The sequence below is a fragment of the Eptatretus burgeri genome, chromosome 17 (genome assembly GCF_056783735.1).
Source record: "Eptatretus burgeri isolate ZD-2024b chromosome 17, Ebu_testis_v1, whole genome shotgun sequence".
Lineage (NCBI taxonomy): Eukaryota > Metazoa > Chordata > Myxini > Myxiniformes > Myxinidae > Eptatretus > Eptatretus burgeri.
Window position 1 is genome coordinate 56,594,136 of NC_140977.1, and position 21,558 is coordinate 56,615,693.

General features: G+C 42.3%; 1 protein-coding gene across 1 annotated transcript in view; it reads left to right on the forward strand.

Moving 5' to 3' along the window:
- Positions 1–21,558, forward strand: part of LOC147010187 (uncharacterized) — a 59,029-nt gene that overhangs the window by 21,575 nt on the left and 15,896 nt on the right. The window contains 9 exon segments of the mRNA XM_085860986.1: positions 5,986–6,102; positions 6,773–6,877; positions 7,136–7,377; positions 7,513–7,591; positions 12,127–12,209; positions 12,567–12,654; positions 14,168–14,450; positions 19,782–19,939; positions 21,297–21,382. Of these exon segments, the coding sequence (XP_085717112.1) occupies positions 5,986–6,102; positions 6,773–6,877; positions 7,136–7,377; positions 7,513–7,591; positions 12,127–12,209; positions 12,567–12,654; positions 14,168–14,450; positions 19,782–19,939; positions 21,297–21,382 (1,241 nt within the window).

The following is a 21,558-nucleotide window of genomic DNA, read 5'->3' on the forward strand; positions in this document are numbered from 1 at the left end:
CGTTCTTCATTATGCATCTCACAGCCACCTCGTTCTTCATTATGCATCTCACAGCCACCTCGTTCTTCATTATGCATCTCACAGCCACCTCGTTCTTCATTATGCATCTCACAGCCACCTCGTTCTTCATTATGCATCTCACAGCCACCTCGTTCTTCATTATGCATCTCACAACCACCTCGTTCTTCATTATCCATCTCACAACCACCTCGTTCTTCATTATCCATCTCACAACCACCTCGTTCTTCATTATCCATTTTACAACCACCTCTTTCTTCATTATCCATTTCACAACCACCTCTTTCTTCATTATCCATTTCACAACCACCTCTTTCTTCATTATCCATTTCACAACCACCTCGTTCTTCATTATCCATTTCACAACCACCTCGTTCTTCATTATCCATTTCACAACCACCTCGTTCTTCATTTTCCAACTCACAACCACCTGGTTCTTCATTATCCATCTCACAACCACCTCGTTCTTCATTATCCATCTCACAACCACCTCGTTCTTCATTATGCATCTCACAACCACCTCGTTCTTCATTATGCATCTCACAACCACCTCATTCTTCATTATGCATCTCACAACCACCTCGTTCTTCATTATGCATCTCACAACCACCTCGTTCTTCATTATGCATCTCACAACCACCTCGTTCTTCATTATCCATTTCACAACCACCTCGTTCTTCATTATCCATTTCACAACCACCTCGTTCTTCATTATCCATTTCACAACCACCTCGTTCTTCATTATCCATTTCACAACCACCTCGTTCTTCATTATCCATTTCACAACCACCTCGTTCTTCATTATCCATTTCACAACCACCTCGTTCTTCATTATCCATTTCACAACCACCTCGTTCTTCATTATCCATTTCACAACCACCTCGTTCTTCATTATCCAACTCACAACCACCTCGTTCTTCATTATCCATTTCACAACCACCTCGTTCTTCATTATCCAACTCACAACTACCTGGTTCTTCATTATCCATCTCACAACCACCTCGTTCTTCATTATCCATCTCACAACCACCTGGTTCTTCATTATCCATCTCACAACCACCTCATTCTTCATTATCCATCTCACAACCACCTCATTCTTCATTATCCATCTCACAACCACCTCATTCTTCATTATGCATCTCACAACCACCTCATTCTTCATTATCCATCTCATAACCACCTCATTTTCATTACCCTTATAATAGCAATTGTAAATTAGCTCAGGTGTAACGAATCACCTTCAGAATCACACACCTCGTTAATTGGCCTCCACCTGTGTTAAATTGTAGTGATTCTGATTATTTCAGAATAAAATCAGCTGTTCCTGTAGGTTTCCTCTGCTGGGTAGTGCATTTCACAGCAAAGACTCAACCATGAGAACCAAGGAGCTTTCAAAAGACCTCCGGGATAAAGTTGTGGAAAGGCACAGATCAGGGGATGGGTATAAAATATTTCAAAGGCCTTGAATATCCCTTGGAACACAGTCAAGCCAATCATTAAGAAGTGGAAGGTGTATGGTGCCACCAAGACCCTGCCTAGATCAGGCTGTCCCTCCAAACTGGATGACCAAGCAGGAAGGAAACTGATCAGAGAGGCCACCAAGAGGCCATTGGCAACTTTGAAAGAGCTGCATGATTTTAGGGCAAAGACTGGTCACTCACTGTGTGCATGTGACAACAATATCCGAAGCACTCCACAAGTCTGGCCTGTACAGTAGGGTGGCAAGAAGCAATCCTTTACTCAAAAAAGCCCACCTGGAGTCTCATTTCAGGAATGCAAAAAACCATTCCGGAGATTCTGAAGCCACGTGGCAAAACGTTTTGTGGTCTGGCCAAACCAAGATGGCAAGTTTGGCCTCAAGGCAAAACGTTACGTTTGGCGCAAACCCAACACAGCACTTCACTCAAAGAACACCATCCCTACTGTGCAGCATGGTGGTGGCAGCATCATGTTATGGGGATGTTTCTCATCAGCAGAGACTGAGGCACTTGTCAGGATAGAAGGGAAAATGGATGGAGCAAAATACAGAAAAATCCTAGAGTCAAACCTGCTGCCCTCTGCAAGAAAGATGAAATTGGGATGGAAGTTCACCTTTCAGAATGACAATGACCCGAAACACACAGCCAAAGCTACATTGGAGTGGCTAAGGAACAAAAAGATAAATGTCCTTGAGTGGCCCAGTCAGAGCCCCAACCTAAATCCAATCAAAAATCTGTGGCATGACTTGAAGATTGCTGTCCATCAGTGCTCCCCATGCAACTTGACTGAGCTTGACCAGTTTTGTTCAGAAGAATGGGCAAATATTGCCCAATCAAGGTGTGCAAAGGTGGTAGAGACCTATCCCAACAGAATCACAGCTGTGATTGCTGTCAAAGGTGCTTCCACCAAGTATTAACTCAGGGGGGTGGACACTGATCCAACTAAGGTATTCTAGTTTTGTAATTTTCATTAATTTTCTGAAATCTGTAGAATTTGTTTTTCACTTGGAAGTTGTGGGCTATGATGTGGAAATAAAGGTGGAAAAGGTCTGTTTTAATGTAATTTTATTCCAGGTTATAAGACAACAAAAGGTGAAAAATTTGAAAGGGGGCGTTGACTTTATATAGGCACTGTATATATATTTTTAAGTAACCCTCAAAAATCTCATTCTCTGAAATGGCTGAACAAATGGAGGCAAAACTTTACAGGTATGACCACCTATCCACATGGAATCTCGTGTTCCCACCCTATGATGTCATAGGTCATGTTTTGGCAGTCATATTTGATTTTCCCTAAAATCTTTAAACATCCTTTTCTCAAGAATGGCTGGACAGATCAAGGGGAAACTTCACACCCATCTTCCCCAAGCCTTGGGGATACCAGTGTGTTCACAAATAATTAATAGGTCACATGGTCTGGCAGCCTTCTTGGATTGAACAAAAATCTTTTAAAAATTATTTCTCTTGAACCACTTCATCATTCAGCATAAATACATCACAGTTATGATCTAGTAGTGATGTGGAATACATGTTTTATCCTGATCGGACACATGGTCTGGGAGGCAGAATTTTTTTTTTTTTAAATCTGAGTTGCTTTTTAAAATTGATTTATTATTTTTGAATACGACTCACTTGGCTGTGCCTGGATGGGTTTGAGGGTAGAGGAGTAGCTGCTGCAACCTGAATCCTATCCAGGTTCCTCCTGATGATGTCATCTTTGCTTTTTGCTTGTTAATTATGTAACATTCCAGTATACAAATACCACACAATGCACGACACAAAAGTATACAAACACTACACAAAACGGGCCGTGGCATGGGTCTCCAATCTCTGATTACTCTTTCTAGTTTTATTTTATGATTATGTTCATATGTTGCTTTGTTATGATTATTACCTGCAAAATCAAAAATTTCTTCAAGTATATTGGTCAGTCGATTTTATTTTGTCTGTTTGTTTGTCAGTCGCCTCAACGGAGAGGTAGTCTCAACGGAGAAGCCCATTGATTTTGAGGTCAAATGTCATCTTGAGGTCGGATTCCTAAAATCGTCATTTTTCATCCGATTGACTTTAAATTTGAACAGGATTTGCATATTGCATCACTGAATTGGGAAACCAACTATTTTTGAGATCAAAAGGTCAATTCAAGGTCAAACTTTTAAAATCATCCCTTTAAATCTGAAAAAGAATTTTTATCTGATTGACCTCAGCTTTGATTAAGATTGTCAATTTTCATCTTGATGAAATGGACAATTTGATGTATCCATGGCAACCTTTGGAGAGGGGGTGGATTTTGCAAATACTGTGCTCTGCACGACATCTTTTTTCTTATTTTATTGTTTTGAATATGTTATTGTGTTATAATTATGTTATTATGATTCTTATTCTGTTGTTTTGGTTATGTTCATATTTTGTTTTGTTCTGATTATTTTATGTTTTTATGTTTATCTTATTATGTTATGATAATGTATTTATGTTATGATCATGTTCATATTCTGCTTTGTTATAATGTATTATGTTTTTATGTTTATCTTGTTATCTTATGATAATGTATTTATGCTATGATTATGTTCATATTTTGCTCTATTATTATTATGTTTTTATGTTTATCTTATTATGTTATGATTATGTTCATATCTTGCTTTGTTATGATTATATTATGTTTTTATGTTTATCTTATTATGGTATGATAATGTATTTATGTTATGATTATGTTCATATTTTGCTTTGTTATAATATCTTATGTTTTTATGTTTATCTTGTTATCTTATGATGTATTTATGCTATGATTATGTTCATATTTTGCTTTGTTATGATTGTTTTATTATGCTGTTATGATTGTGTTATTTTGTTGTTATGATGTATTTATGTTATGATTGTAATCATATTTTGCTTTATTATGAATATATTATGTTTTTATGTTTATCTTATTATGTTATGATTATGTATTTATGTTATGATTATGTTCATATTTTGCTTTGTTATGATTGTTTTACATGCTGTTGTGATTGTGTTATTCTGCTGTTCTGGTTATGTATTTATGTTGTTATGATTAAGTTCATATGTTGCCTTGTTATTATTACTAGAATCACCCGCTCTAGCCTGGGGGTTGGGGATGGGTGTGGAGGAGGTGGGGCAAATATATTTTGTGTGTGTGACTAATAATTCACCCTGTCTGCAGTAGGGGTCAGTAAACCATTTGCATTATGGTACATGTACAGGCGAAAATTGTAAGTCGCCTCCACCCCCCCCCCCAACACACACACCGCGAGGGGGAGGGATATTTTTTGTGCCCATGACCTCTTAGGTACTAACAAAACGTATGCAATATATTATATTATGCTCTTCCAAAAGGAACACAAACAACAAAGATAAATGCTGCTTATTTATTACATCATAAAAGGTGCTGTTCGTGGCTAGAAATATATTGGCTTGCTCCATTTAATTATATATCGATGTTATTATGTTATGATGATGTTCATCTGTTTCTTATGTTATGATTATCACTTGTTTTGATCTTGTAAATCATTTGCAATTCAGCTTTATGGCTGTTATGTTTTGATAATATAACCATTCATTAAAATCCCATAAAAGTTTTTGTAAAGCACTTTGGGTTACCATATTTTATTTCACTATAGTATACTTGTATGGAGAATCTGAACAGACTTTTGTGTCTTCAGTTGGTTAAGTAAAACCACATATGTGGTAACTAATTCTAGTACCCTTCAAGGCTATAACTAAGCAAAGCCTATTTTTGTGGGTAAGTCCTTTTAAAAGAACATTGGGTGTTTATTATTGGCTGTGGCGCATTATCATAAATGCTGTGGTTCAGTATACTATATGGTAATTATGGTGAGTTCCCGTGTTTTTGTGAAAGCTTCCATGAGCCTCGATATCATAACACATTGCTGTTACAAGGTAACACCTATTCCAACTTGCTTCTCTCCCCTTATTATCTCTGCCACCGAAGGTAGATGGAGGTTATGTTTTCACCCATGTCTGTCTGTCTGTCTGGACCCGTATCCGAGAATTTTTTTAAGTGATTCTTCACCATTGAGAGATGGACCAAAACGATATGTTGCACGATATCTCAAAAGGTTATGGACGAATTCTGACGAAACTTGATGGACAGGTTGGGTGTGTGACAGGGACTAATTGATTCGATTTTAGTGAAGATCCGGATCCAAGAATGTTTTAACTTTTTTTTTGTGATTCTTCACTGTTGAGAGGTTGGACCAAAAACGATATATAGCATGATATTTCAAAAAGTTGCGGATGACTTATGACAAAACTTGGTGGATGAGTTGGGTAGATGACAAGACTAGCAAATTCGATTTTAGTTCAGGTCCGGATGCAGATCCACCCTATTACTGGGGTACAAAACTTATACCGTTCAGCCTGGCAGAGATATGCGCTCTACTGAATGCCGTTTTAGTGTTTCCTTTGCTACCTCTTCATGTACCTCAGTTTCCTCCTCTTCCTCTGTTCTTAGGCTGTGGGTTGTATGGATGTGAAGTCAGGTGCAATGTGGGTGGTTGTAGACCAGCTGCCAGAGTCTGTCCTCCTGGTTACCAGCTCCTCCCAGCACCAGGAGGTGTTCGCTGCCTTGGTGAGTTTGGGTTGGGGTCGGGGAAGAGTTTCAAAGGAGTTCTAGCCAATGTAGCTGTGTCAGAGATGGGACACATAGACAAAACCAATGTAATAGGGACATTATAAGGCACACACAAACAAGACCATTAATTGTAATAGGGACAGATACTGGTGGGTTCTCACCACTCACAGGTTATTTTGCATCCTGTTGGATAAACATAGCAAAGAAAAATAAATTGCACAAACAAACAAAATGTGCAACATTAAACATTGGAGTATAATCCGAGTTATAATAATAATAATAATAATAATAATAATATTAATAATATAATTAATGTAATGTGAGTTCCCTTACAAGGAATTTCGATGCAGGAGGAGGTCATAAGGCCAGTCAAAACCTGTGCTATTATTACCAAATAATGGTTGTTTGTCCATGCTCTATATTTTTTATCTATTAATGCTGAGTATCGAGCAAGGAAGCGGCACGTACCATTTTTCATCTTTAGTCTGATTCTGCCAGGTTTCGAACCACCGACCTCTCAGATGTAGGGCAGATGCTCTTGACCATTACCGCACTGAGGCTGGTGGTTAGTTTAGTGTTGGAGTGGTTGAGTAAGTAAATGAATGGTTGAATGGGGTGAAGGGATTAGTTTGTGAGGTGTATAACCAGTGGTGCATTCTTGTTCCAGAATTGGTGCTGTGCGGCCCACGATGCCACAGACCCTGCAGCTCGCAGCTGCCCAGTGGTCGCGGTTCTATGTGTCCATGCCTCCCACACCGTGCTTCTTGTCAGGGTAAGACAGCCACATCAAGGCTCATGGAGTTTGAAGATGGCAGATGGTATAAACACATGCACACAATAGTGATTGCCTGAGAGAATGCGGTGCAGATTGATAGGTGACTCATGTTTGCATGAATTATAGAAAGTATTACAATGCTCTTTGTCGGTGAAGGGTGAGGGAAGACAAAAGATAATAACTCAAACCTCATTGTTTAACGTTTGGTAGCCATCCATATGGTGTGTTAATACACACCTTCCATCTCATTCTCAGGGCTTTCTTTTGCCTCACTTGTACAACCGGCTTCCTCAACCCCCCTCATTGCCCCCTCCCTTCAACCCCATCATACCCACGGAATCCCCTCTGCTGTCTTTGCTCCCTCGATGCACTTCCCCCCTGCAACTCCCCTACCCACCTCCTCATACCTTGGTCCTCCTGGCTGTTGGATTGAGGGATCCTTTTACCCAGAAGGATCTCCTTTCAACTCAAGTGACTGCAGAAAATGTATCTGCAAGGTATGTTGGGGGTGTTGGGCAGGGTGGGTGAGGTGTGGGAATGTTGGGGATGGGGTGCGAGGTATGTGTGTGTGCATGCATGTGCACGTATGTATATACACTGACATTCCCTATCTTTATTGTGTGTTCTTACAGGGAGGTGTCATTTCATGTCAGGACCTTTCCTGCCCAGCCAACTGCTCCATCCCTGGTTCCTGCTGCTCACACTGCCCCAGTTAGTTGAAATGCTCTTACCGTATATGACATATTCTATTATTCTCTGTTTTCTTGCACTCAGGTTATTGTGTTGCTTATCAGGTGATACTTTTAACCATTGTAGGTTATATTCATTTATAAAGAAGTAGCGAAAGTACCCGGCCCCAGTGACGGGAAAAGTTTAAGTTGATCTATAACTTTTAATTATTTCATGGACTTAAAAAGGTTAATTTTGTTGCAATCTTGGTGTCACTCAGAGCCAAAGCTCTGAGCTACGTATACCGTTCATCACAAAATGGTAGTGCAACATTGGGTGGCGGAGCTTTGATTTATCTAACAAGAGGGGAAATATAGCAATTTTGAATTGTGTGTTACTCCATGAAGATCTGAATAAAATTTACCTTTAAAAGTGAATGTTGAGCTTTGCCTGCTTGTGCAGCTTTTCAAACGCAGCATGGGAAGCAGCTGCCATAAACGGGAGACATGAATGAATGCATGGACAGACACCACGGTTTGATATCTATATATATATATATATATATATATATATATATATATATATATATATATATATATATATATGTGTATACATATAATTTTTTTAAGACCCACCCACATCTCCAACCTGTGAATGGAGGGAATAACCAATCAACTAAACCCAGGTGGCGAGGATTATATAAAGAAATTGACACCTCCCGCTTACCTTGCGTAGGCCTTCTTGGTTGCTTTATGCAACTTCTTCGGCTAGAAGTTTGTCTCCAGATGCGTCTGGGCAGTCTTTGTCTGTGGACGGCTTGGCTCCAGGCGGTATTTATGTCCGGGCGGTATTTGTCCAGACAGGAGTTTGTCTCCGTACTTGGCTGGACAGTAGTTTGTCTCCAGACGGGAGTTTGTCTCCGGATGCGTCCGGACGGGAGTTTGTCATCGTATGTGACCGAACAGTGTTTGTGTCCAAATGGTTTGACTCCGGATGCATCCGGCGGTGTTTGTCTCCAGGCCAGGTTTATAGTGTAACAGGTAGAAAATGGATTTCAGACATTATTTTTTTTCCATCTTCAATGTTATTCTATGCAGAATCATTTTGACGAAACAGAATGAATTGTCATTAATGCTCCACCGCACGTCTGTCTTTCCTTCCATTCACATCTCTACTAATAAAAGTGTGTGTGTGTGTGTGTGTGTGTGTGTGTGTGTGTGTGTGTGTGTGTGTGTGTGTGTGTGTGTGTGTGTGTGTGTGTGTGTCAGTGTGTCAGTGTGTGTGTCTCCTCCATAACTCTAAAACTATAAAACCTAGCAGCCTGAAACTTTGCATGCCCACTAAGAAAACTCCAAGGAAATGCAAGAGTGATAATTGGGTGTTTGTGTTAATTAAAACACCCCTGTTGAAGATAATTAACTGCCTTATTTAATTATATCCTTCATCAGGCGATCCTCGGCCACCTCGCTCTCTGGGTCTTAAGACGTTTCCTGGGTTACCTCGCTGGGGTCTGAAGCCGCCATGTTTTTTGGCCTGCTCAACCATTCCATGACTTGGAACAGGCCGCAACAATTTCTTCACGATAAAGTTGTTGTTTTCACTTTCCTCACTCATATTATCGAATGCCTGTTCATCATAGCTATGAATCGCTGGGTACATTGCAATGCTTACAAACATCCGGAGACGTTAGCGTTCATGGCTTGACATTTCGGGCGTCTCCGGGAGGGTATGTTTTCTTTTTTGCTAATCGTATGCCAAACTCGCCGTTTCTTAACAACCGTTTCGTTGGAATGCTAGTTTGAATGCTGAAGCCACTTGGTGAGCGCTCTCCAAGCTGCTTGATTGTTCGCTTCAGTAAAAGCACCCGTGCTCTCAAAGGAATATCGATTCGACAGACGTACGTTTCCGCCTGTGTTGGGCCCTGCGGTTCCGTGTGGTTGGTGCCTCGGCAGGTGTCGCATTTGCTGAAAATGTGCAATTTTATTTTTTTACAGGATATCGCTTTTTTAACCTTCAGTGTGATCTCCTAATATAATCCACCACTCACTTCGACATCAATACATGTATAAAAACAATAAGGTCCATCCGACCAGGTGTTTGCCGTGATCTGGTTGTGAAGGCTGAGTGCAGAGATTGACATTTTGTGCCTTGATATATTTTTCAATTGAATCTCGTTAATTTCCCACTTGATTTCCTCTTTCAAAGAACTCTGTTTCAAGGTAAATCTTTGTGTTTGTTGTTTTTTATGTAATTTATGTGTGTACGTATATAAGCTGTGTTACCATCACACCATAACGGGTGTGTGCGCGCGCGCGCATCGTTGATTGGTATCTGGTATCTGTGTATGTGGGTTTTAGAATGTGAAATGGAGTCCTCCCAAGGTGGGCTCAAAGTATCCACCTTTATTTCAGTAAGGGGTCACGATCACGGACCAAGATGTGAAGTTTTCTGTTTTCAAAGTTTTGTGCCGAGGACTCTCTTCAGGATTGTTACTCAGCCCAGGACGGCTTTCAACTGTAGTTCGTTTGTAGTGATATTCCCAGGGATGTTTTTTAATATCTCTGTGAGGTTCTTATTCATCATTCCCATGAGGTTTTTTGTCATCACTGGTACAACTTTGGCATTCTTCAGCTTCCAGGATATTTTCACTTCATGCTTGAGGTCTTGGTATTTGGTCATTTTCTTGATTTCTGCATCGTTTAGTCCAAAATCGCTGGTATTAACACCTCAATTAGCAATGCCTTCTTCTCTCTTTTTTTTTTTGCACCAAAGTATGATATCTGGTCACAATGCTTTGTTTTCGATGTTCACGCTCAATGGGATCATGAGGTTGTATGTGAGCGGTACTTGAATGTTTTCAGTGATTACTTTTGGTTCATTTTCCCACAAATTTTCTGGCACTGGGATATCAAAGTTTTTGCAGATGTGCCAGTGGATTACTTTACGTTGTGTGTACAGCTGTTGTGTCATTGTGTGTACAGCTGTTCTGACATCGTGTTTGGTCATTAAGTGTCACATATTCTCTTTGCCAACCCCACCACCACCCCTCACCTGTCTTTTGTTTTTTCCTTCCCCCACCATCCTCTCTCACTCTGTCCCCTCCTCACTCCCGCCTCCTAATAAAATGCAGCCCTCCCATCCCACACGTCTGTCTGTCTGTCTGTCTCTCTCTCTCACACCCCTCCCTCCAATAGTGAATAGCAATGTTTGGTGAGGTGTTGCTCTCCCCACTTCCACCCACATCCCCCCTAGCTCCCCCTCCTTCGTCCTCTCCACCTCCCCTCCCCTCTTTCACCTTACACCTGCCTCCTCCTCCTCCTCCTCCTCCTCTCTCTCTCTCCCTCCTCCTCCCTTTTATTGTCCCTGTCAGCGAAGTGACTGGTTGTATTTGCTTGTAATATATATATATATATATATATATATATATATATATATATATATATATATATATATATATATATATATATATATATATATATATATATATATATATATATATATATATATATATATATACACACATTCAATAAAAGAAGCACACTGACTCTATTACACGACATGCTGATGCCAACATTAATAATGTATATTAATTATGCCAACACATAACCTCCAAACTAGGAGGCTTCCAGATGGCACTCAAGCCCTTGCAGACTGTAGCCATGGAAATGACAAAATCCCTTATTTTCTAAACTCCCTTCTTGGCATGTGAAAAATGATGTTGTTGTTGTTGTTGTTGTTGCTGTTGTTGTTGTTGTTGTTGTTGTTGTTGTTGTTTCTCTTCTTCTTCTTCTTCTTCTTCTTTTTCTTCCAAAACCTTTTATATTAGGACTTGGCTCTTTTGTATACAGTATCCGGATCTCCATAAATACTAAACACTTGTACACATCCTCGCATTGAGGGTGCCTTTTGAGAGCGTCTATCATGAACTTTTAAATATATTCGGACATTTGCTTTAAAGTTTCGAAAAGTTCACGTTACTATTTAAAGATTATTCCATTTAATGTATTGTAAATTAGTAAATACAGTATTTATTTCGTAAATACACTATGATGGGTCTCGCTGTTGGCTTAATCAAGGCACGTGATGAAATATCGGAAGTTGTTGTTGTTGTTGTTGTTTTTTTTTTAGCCGGCAAACCTTTAGGACGCTGCTCTTGGACACATTTGTCCTTGTTTGTCTCAAGGTCAAATCCGCATCGTGTCAGTTTTCTTGATTTAAACTCCAAGATCTCTACGACTCGATCATCTCAGACACCCAACGAACTACTCGAGCACATTGGCACAGTTGTCTCAATAATCATCAATTGTAAAATCATCTTTCTCGTCTCCAAAACCTTGACAGCATTTAACATGTTATTGAGCTGGTTGTCACATTTAATCATCTAAAGTCTAAACCATTCAATGAACGATTCTATCAATTTCCTGTATAACTTCAGAAGCTGCTTCATTCAGAAGCAGAATCTCAAAGGACTTCTGAGATCCCACTTCTGACACCACTTTTCAATGTCCTTTTGTATATTTTATATTTTGTTACCAGATTCACCTCTGATTTAAATTTTTTCCTCTTTTTTTGTGTAGGTTGTATACATGAGGGAAAAGTTAGAAATGAAGGAGAAACATTCCCTGGTGGCCTGAACAATTGCTCTGTTTGTGTGTGTTTGGTGAGTTTGTTTATCAGTTTCATTTCACTTTTAGTTACCTTCTTTGTAATTGGGAAAATAAATATTTGTACTTTTTATTTTAACTTTCACGCTTATATTTGTCCTGATCTCTTCTCATAAATTCCCTTATGTCACATCTCCTCTAAATGAAGTCCTTTTGATTAAAATAGTATCAAATGAGGCACAGTCATCCTTGACTGATGATTCATTTTACCTTCGGATGATGTTTCGCGTATTCGTTGGGTTGAGGTGGTGTTTACCCTTTCAATGAAAGTGTGTTTATTCATCTGGCTATGCTCGTTTGATGAATGAGCTCATCATTTGAATTTCTGACCTATTTTATTTTTGTCCTTTTAGGGGGGACAGGTCAACTGCATCACTCCTAGTTGTCCTCCTATCATCTGTAATGAGCCATTGCCTCATCTTTGCTGTCCCTTCTGTTCAGGTCTGTCTCATTATGTTGTTGAAGGAATTGCCCTTTTCGGGTAAAACTGTTTCGTATAATGTTAGTTATTTGTTATTATTTGTTTTGAAGAAGCATAACGTCATTAATTGTGATGTTCGATATGCGTTGCTATAACTTGTAGATAGACGTTCATCTTCCCTCCCATCCTGTTGTTTCTACGCTGCCCCATAAATCCTTTGGCTATGTTTTATGTTCTTTTCCCTAAATCTGTTCTTCATGTTATTTTGAAGCGCACATCAAATATTGCAGCACGAGGCATGCAGGAAAATAAAATGGGGCCTTTCTGTCTTCTACAGTTTCCTCTCCAACCTCACCTCCCTTGCTCTGTCTGAGATGTCAGTCCCCCCCCATATTTCCGCAGGGCGCTCAAAGTCTGCGAACAACCCCCTTCTGGTAAAACTACCAAAATCAAGAATCACTGCTCACTCTTTCATTCCTCTGTTTTTTCCCACATCTGGAACAAACTCCCACACTCTCTTCAATCCCACTTTTCCCTCCAGGTCTTAAAAACAGCTGTTCTCCACCATATCTTATCTTCCCCCTTCCAAAACCACGATCTTCTCTACCCCCGCTAATCCACCCCAAACCCACCTCCTTCAAATTCCCTGCTTTCCTTCCTGAAAGTCCCTTTTTTTATATTACTCTCTCAGAATTCTGTGAACCACCTCCAAACCCCTCAGTTCTCTTCCAAAACCAGCGTGACCCAGAAAAACTCTCTGGCGCTCTCAAAGTCTCAGAATTGCAATCCTCCTCAAAGCACTCCCTGCGCTTGCTCCTATCTCAGATCTCCCAATCCGCCAAATGCACCGAACCCACCTGATCCAGGCTCCTCCCTTCTTGGGGTAACGAAAACTCCACCCCTCAGAGGAGATCCAAGGCTCCACCCTTCGGGATGCGACGAAACGTTCCTCTCCTCTCTCTCGAGGTGATCCAAGCTCCTCCCTTCTCTCTTTTTGTTTCGGCCTTACCTCGGGATCCTCATCTGGTGGGACATGCAAGAGGTTATATGTACAATTTCCTTAATCTTAGTCCCTAATTAATTATTACCAGGCCCAATCCCCCATATGGTGCACATTTAAACAAGACAATCCTTAAGCTTACGTTCCCGACTTAATCACGTCGAGATGGGCTAGCGACTCGGACATGGACCTTGCTACTCCATATAATACATTTCTATCTGTTCTAAGGTAATATCCAACCACCCCCACAAACGTAACACAGCCTGTGCTCACTGCAGGTCAACGACCCGAGACAATGGAAACAATGGTAGATCATGCTGCAACTGCTGCTATTTATTATGTACCTATGTATGAAGCAGGTTCTGTTTGTGCTGACAATGTGTGAGCATACCCCACATATATATATATATATATATATATATATATATATATATATATATATATATATATATATATATATATATATATACATACATACATATACAGTATAAATTTATCTCTTGAAACATTTTGTCTCTTCTTTTCTTCTGCAGGTGAATGCATACATCTTGGTCAACCATATGAGGATGGGAGTGTATTTGTTTCTCCTGCAGACAACTGTACAACTTGTACATGCCAGGCAAGAGATGTCTTGTTGTCTATCAACCTCTCTGTCTGCCTGTCTCTTTGTGAGATGTTAAATGGTCTCTATACGTCCTGATCAGGCTGGAGAGATGCAATGCAGACTTCGGCAGTGTCCACCTCTTCTGTGTCCACCTGCGCAGCAAGAAGTAAATCCAGGGGACTGTTGTCCTCACTGTCAGACACAACTGCCGGGTAATCCATCGATGTCTGTATGACTCTCAGTCTCTATCAATATTATAAATGTCCTTAATTTTAATGATATGAAAATAAATGTGTAAGATCCTTTGCAAGCTTTCCTCCATTCTCCCTTCCCCTTACAAATACTCCCATTTGGATGAATCGAAATTTTTTTATTTGCATAAAATAAGATAATGAGAAAGTGAGCTTTTTGGATTTGAATTGTTGAATATACAGAACTCCCTGAACAGTCAATTGTTGTGTACGCCCAGCAAGTCATATCAGATATCAGTTCACCTGCGCTTCTCAAGGTGGCCCCACACTGGAGTCGTATAACCATGCCAGACTCTTGGGTGTTACCCGAGACTCGCCTCGGGTCTGCCCCTGCGATAGTGTGTACCCCACATGGGACTTGCTTGTGAGTGCCTTCTATCACTTGAATATTGCGATGTGAAGGCTTTGCAGAACATCCTCCACTCTTTAAGCAATTCACCGTGGTGATTGAAGTCATTCTTACATCGCATACACATTCCTCACAATGATGCATATGGAATGTCCATGCATTTAACCCTCCTTAAGCAAGCATGAATCAGACGATTTTGTGCATTGTCTGCTCAAACGAGATAGGTTTGAATGTTGTTTTCACAGAAGAAGAAGTTTCCATCTTTTTTCAGTTTCGTTCTTTGCACCAATCACAGCAATCGAGGAGATTATGTCGACTGAAGATTGCTTGGGGTTTCACAAGTGTGTCTTTATCACATTAGTCCTATCCTTGCACCAGAATTTTACAACGCAAAGTGAAAATGCTGCAAATTGGCGACAACGACATGCAGATGCAGGTATTTTGAACAAGGATGAACAAGCATGCCTGGTGTTGGCTTAATGGTTCGGGTGGTTGGCTTGGGATCCTCGGGTCCTGAGTTCAAATCTCCCTTGGATGTTGAATTAATACCAGGTGGGGTTAACTCGGCCTGTCATCCTTCCGAGGTCGGCAAAATGAGTGCCACCATGCTGGTATCCTGTGTCGGAGTGGTGACCCGTCCAGGATTGTGCCCAATAGCCAAGGGGACTGCTTACACAGCACCAACACTCTGCACAGAGTATGGTCCCAATCTCCTCCTCTTCTAGAGTGTAGCATGTGTGAATCAGATTCGGAGCTGACCAGAGAAGTGCAAAGGCCGCTGCATGTGCGAGCATGCTTGTATGCAGTCGGGCCTTTGTTTGGTATATAGCATGAGCTTTAAATGCTCCTGACCGGTTTTATGTAGAACCCAGCGGTTAAAAAGAAAATGTTGCTGTTTGGGAACATTTTATCACCCTTCCCTTCCTTTTCCATTATGCCACTTTCCCTTCCCCTCATGCTGCCTTCCCTTCCCCTCATGCTGCCTTCCCTTCCCCTTATGCTGCTTTCCCTTCCCATCATGCTGCCTTCCCCTCCCCTATCCACCCCATGGACATTTCTAGGCAGTCTCTGTGTGCTGCATTAACGTGCTGCTTTAACGTACCCCATTTCATCCAATCCTGTATGACCTCCCGTCACAAGTTCTACTACCAAATGTAGGTCGAGAACCCTTCCCCCCATTTCCCCCTCAAGTCCCTCTACCCAAAGCAAGTCAAGAATCCCCTCCCCTCATGCTTATCTCCTCCCAAACCCCTTCCCCCTCCCCACTTTGCCATCCTCTCTCCTCCATCATCCTTGCTTCCAACCCCCTCCCAGAGTGTATAGCGACATTTGGTGAGGCGTCGCTCTCCTCGCTCCCCCCTTTCTCACACCCTCTGAGCTTGCCCCCTCTCATCCCTCCTTGCTCCTCTCTCTCTCTCCTCTCTCTCACCTCTCTCTTCTCTCCCTCCCCTCCCTTCTTTTCCTCTCCCTCTCTCTCTCTCTCTCTCTCTCTCTCTCTCTCTCTCTCTCTATCCCCTCTCACCTCCCTCCTCTCTTCCTCCCTCCTCTCTCCCTCCCTCCTCTCTCCATCCCTCCTCTCTCCATCCCTCCTCTCTCCATCCCTCCTCTCTCCATCCCTCCTCTCTCCATCCCTCCTCTCTCCCTCCCTCCCTCCTCTCTCCCTCCCTCCTCTCTCCCTCCCTCCCTCCCTCCTCTCTCTCTCCCTCCCTCCTCTCTCTCTCTCTCTCTCCCTCCCTCTTTCTCCCCCCTTTAATATTTCTGTCAGTGAAGTGACGGGTTGTATTTGCTTGTGTGTGTGTGTGTGTGTGTGTGTGTGTGTGTGTGTGTGTGTGTGTGTGTGTGTGTGTGTGTGTGTGTGTGTGTGTGTGTGTGTGTGTGTGTGTGTGTGTGTGTGTGTTGTTGCGGGCAGGGGGTCGGGTGAGAAGACCACTAGCGGGGAGCTATCTCGGTTCCCACCAGACCCCACGGAATTGTAGGCCGTCGCACACGGATAATTCTGTGATGTGGCGGGTCGATAACCGACCATGAACGCCAATAACTCAACCGCGTGACCTCGGGTCCTCCTGTCTATGGGTTAACGGGTTACCTCATTAATCACGCGAATTAATTACCGGGGAACACGCCCTCGGTACGCCTTGTCCTGACCGGATCACTTTACTGGATCGGATGCAGCCGAGCGATACTGCCAAGGACGTACCGGCTCAAAGGAACAGATTGTTGGGAATAAATTCATCGGACCGTGCTGGTTCAATGAAAGAAAAGCCAAAAACGAGCTGGGAACATTCCTAATAGTAATTTATTCACAAGCAGGTGAGGAAGGGTATGTGGTACGATCAATAGATTTATTGGAGTGTGCAAGCAGAGATAGGGAAGAAAGGTGTGGTGCGACAATAAACAAGCAACTTACAAAAGGGGACACAGAGCAGACAATGCAAAATAATCATAATAATCTTCTGCAGTCTTACTTATGTGGACAGGCACACACGCACACACACACACACACACACACACACACACACACACACACACACACACACACACACACACACACACACACACACACACACACACACACACACACACACACACCGATAAAGAGTAGGTATTGCAGCAAGACAGGAGAGGAGTTGAGGCTACGGTCTCTCGGTACCTTAGTATAATTGATTGCCTGAACAGGCCACCAATACGTTTGAGGGGATACTCTGTGGTGCAGTACCCACTGACAGCTGGCACGTCGTCTCTTGCTTCAGGGGGCTTCATGCAGCTAGCGTCGGCCCGGTGAAGGAGACGTGACCATCGGCGCGAAGGGAGGGACTCGGTTGGAGAGGGTGGAGTCCAGGCGATGCCGACAGGAGGTGGAGTTCAAGCGATGAAGGCAGGAAGTGGTCCAGTGTGCGCATAAGACGAAGGAGGGCAGAGCCGAGGACATATAGAAGTCCAGCTTGAGCGGGAGGTGAGGCAGGGCAGAGAGCGATCAAAAGCTCCACTCGGACCTTTATAAGCCCGTGGCGTGGGGCAGGGGGCCACCCCAAAGCGCTGTTGTCACCCGAATCGGGCACTCTGATTGGCCTCGACCCCCTGCGCAGCCCGGCCGCGATGGCCGGAAACTGCAATATTTCATTTCCGGCAAGACGACTCCGCGCTGTGGAATTGTCTTGCTCTGACCTCATGACATGATGTGAATCGCCCACACCGAACTCCGCGTCATGAATTGCCTTGCAAAAAACCCCGGGTCGTGCTCTGACGACCGGCCGAGGGTCCTGCATTCCCGCTCGGGCGCCTCGACCAGCGCTGGTCAATGTGCCTGCTCCATGTGCGCCACGTGGCCCGAGCTGTACAACATGCCTCCGCCCGATTGCAGCTTTGCTGGCCGTAGATGCGAGAAGGTAATATGTTATGACAAACCCATGCACAGACGGGAAGATGTGTCCAATAAGGTGTCATGAGCTAAGCGCTGGTCTGCCTTTTTTGCACATTCCGTGCAGGGCTCTTCGAGCACATTCCCATGGCCCACGTGGTTAGCTCGCGCATTCGCCCAATTCTGCGATCGTGTGCGCTGGGCCAACACCCATATGTCAGAAATTGAGGGGGAACGATCGTTTATATAATTATATGGAGGTTTGGAATGAAAAGGTTATAGACATGTGTCAGATGGAGAAATGGAGGGAAGAGAGAATGCCGAGAATAATGAGTCCAGAAATGGGTTGAAAGGAATGCGCCACTTGCGCCTTGCACACTCGCATCCCGCCCAACGTGGCGTGGGGTTGCCTTTCTATTATCGGCCTCGGTATGCATTCCGTGCAGCGTGGGCGTCGTGCTGGGTGTGTTTCCTGTCCATTGGGTGGAAATTACCGCTGTGCATGCGTTTGGCAGGCTGTTTTCTTTGGAGGGGTGTCCAGCGTAATGCCTGCTTGGCCTTTGTTGAGGACCCATCTCACAGCGAAGGGTGCACGTGGCTTTGATTTACCTCAGGAATAATCAGTAAAGAAGAGTAGGAATGAAGTTAGAAATGAAATGATGTAAGCAAACCCAGCTATGAGATCCTCGCAACGCACACCCCTGTTGTCCCGCTGGACAAAAGGGAAGGGAATATCTACACGCATATTAATGGCATAACTGTCTTGGGACCACTTTATGTGTTGGATGCATGTGGTTCCGAGAACCGCAACAATGTGTGTGTATATATATATATATATATATATATATATATATATATATATATATATATATATATATATATATATATATATATATATATATATATATATATATATATATATATATATATATATATATGTGTATGTTCCTGAAATACAGCCACAATGGTGCACGATAGCGCAAACATTTTAGAGCCACCTTACTCTTGTGGTGTGCAGTGTCAAGTTTTGTTCAAATCGGGCAACGAAAATTTTTTAAAAAATCAATTACCGGGATTCAGTCGAGTACTTTTCGGGATTATTTGATCAATGCAAACAACCTCAGCGGTATAGTTCGCTGGAGCTATCTTTATATATATTTTTTGAAATGATTTTTTTATCAACTGTTGTCACAATGAGAACCCAACGGGTTCACTGGTCATCTGGTATGTATATATATATATATATATATATATATATATATATATATATATATATATATATATATATATGTATGTGTCGTAAGAGGCGACCAGGGTTGCGTCAGGAAGGGCATCCGGCGTAAAACATGTGCCAAATCACTATGCGGATTATACCGATGATCCGCTGTGGTGACCCCGAACGGGAGCAGCTGAAAGAAGAAGAAGATATATGTATATATATGTATATATATATATATATATATATATATATATATATATATATAAAATCTGTGTTTGGCCTTTTCTTTGATTTCTATATAATTCTTTACGTCTGGGCCAAATTTGCTCAAACACATGATTTTAACACACTCATTCTTGCCTCCAGGTCTTCGAGACAACTGTTCACCACTAACTCAAGTCATCCCCCATCCAAAATCATGATCTTTTCTGCACCCATTAAACCAGCCAGACCCCAGAAAAATTACATGGTGAAAAGGGCAGAGAGAGGTTGTGCAAGAGCAGCAGAGCAGGTTTCTAGAGCACGTGAGTTGATGTCGTCCCTTCCAGTAGCAGAGTCAGAGTCAGGGGTTGACAGACACTTGTCCACCTTCTCAGGTGCAAAAGATACAGAGTCCAGAAGCAATTGGACATGACAGGGAAGGATGTGTACAGAGAGTGAGAAGTTGGGGACACAACATTTGTAAGCAAACACAGAATTGAGGCATTCGACCTTCACATGAGCGGAGTCAGCTGTGGTGCTATCTGAAGAGGGGGGAGGGATGTAAGGGAAGCGTACACCAGAGACAGATTTACCAAGGCACCATCAGGTTTGGAGGAGGGAGGCCAGTTTTAAAGTTCATTCTTGAGGTTGGACATATGTTGTTTTATGGCTCTCCTGAGAGTGGACACACACTTGTTGCAGGCTTTTTGGAATTCACTGAGATTGCCTTCGGTCGGATTTGCTTTCCAGGAAGAGAAGGCAAGTCGTTTCAGAGCATCTTCCTCACCACATGATTGAGTGTAACATGTGTGGGAAGAAGGGTAGGATAACTAAAGATGAGATGGGATGAATCTGTAAGAGAGACAGAAACAGAGAGAACGTTTCTGTGGAAGAATGGTCCCAGGCCAAGTTAACATCAGGGGCAGTAGATGTAGATATGGGAGACCAGTCCTGAAGAGAGATGGCCGCTTGCAGTCCCTGTCGATCTGCTTGAGTGACATGCCAGACTCACCGGCGTGAAGGCAGTTCTCCGAGAATAGCCAGAGAGATAGTAACTCTAATTTGTTGATTTGTGACTTCATGTTAGCTAACAGCAATCTCCTTGATGCTTTACTAAAGTATAAATAACCCAATTTTGTTCGGGTGACTCAAATTGAATAAAATGTCGCCAACCTCCTCCATGAACCTTCAATGATTCTTAACAGGTATTACCGTTAACTGCAGTTGCTATCAATTATCAAGGCTTACAGACAGTAACACCTAACATTAAATGAAGGCTTTGACGCACCTTCAAAGTTAACATTTTTGAAACCTTGCCAGCCATTTTATTTTGCAGAGCTACTTCACCTTCACAAACTTGAAGCTTGCTGGCCGATCGATAATGGATCTGAAGTTTCGATTGGTTCAGCGGTTCTGTACAATATTTGTTCATTTATTTATAGTAGGAAGGTATATTGTGGCGGTATAGAGATAGACCAGCATGGCTGATGGTATGAAGACTATACACCACCTACGATGCCACTGTGACATTGTATCGATTGTTGTAACAAGGCCTGGAAGGAGAATATCGGGTGATAGGTTTTGATTCGGGAAAAGGCAAATGACGTTAAGCACGTGTTGTTGTTATTTTATTTTTGTTGAAAAGTCTTTTCTGTCTAATTGTCTTTTATCCCCTGGTAGGGTGCCTGGTGGATGATAATGGTCTTTTGTTGCCAGTTGGACAACTGTGGTCTCCAGGAGACCCATGTGAGGTGTGCATGTGCAAGGTTTGTTGGAGTCGAGATGCCATGCATGTGGTGCGCCTGCCTGTCCCATTGTCCGCCTATTAACACAAAATGCAAAACGGAATTTGATGACACTGTTAAAAAATTCTTTACCGGAAAGATTCCAGATCATGTTTGTTGTTTTGTTTTTTTTAACGTACTTTTTCTATTTTATCCAT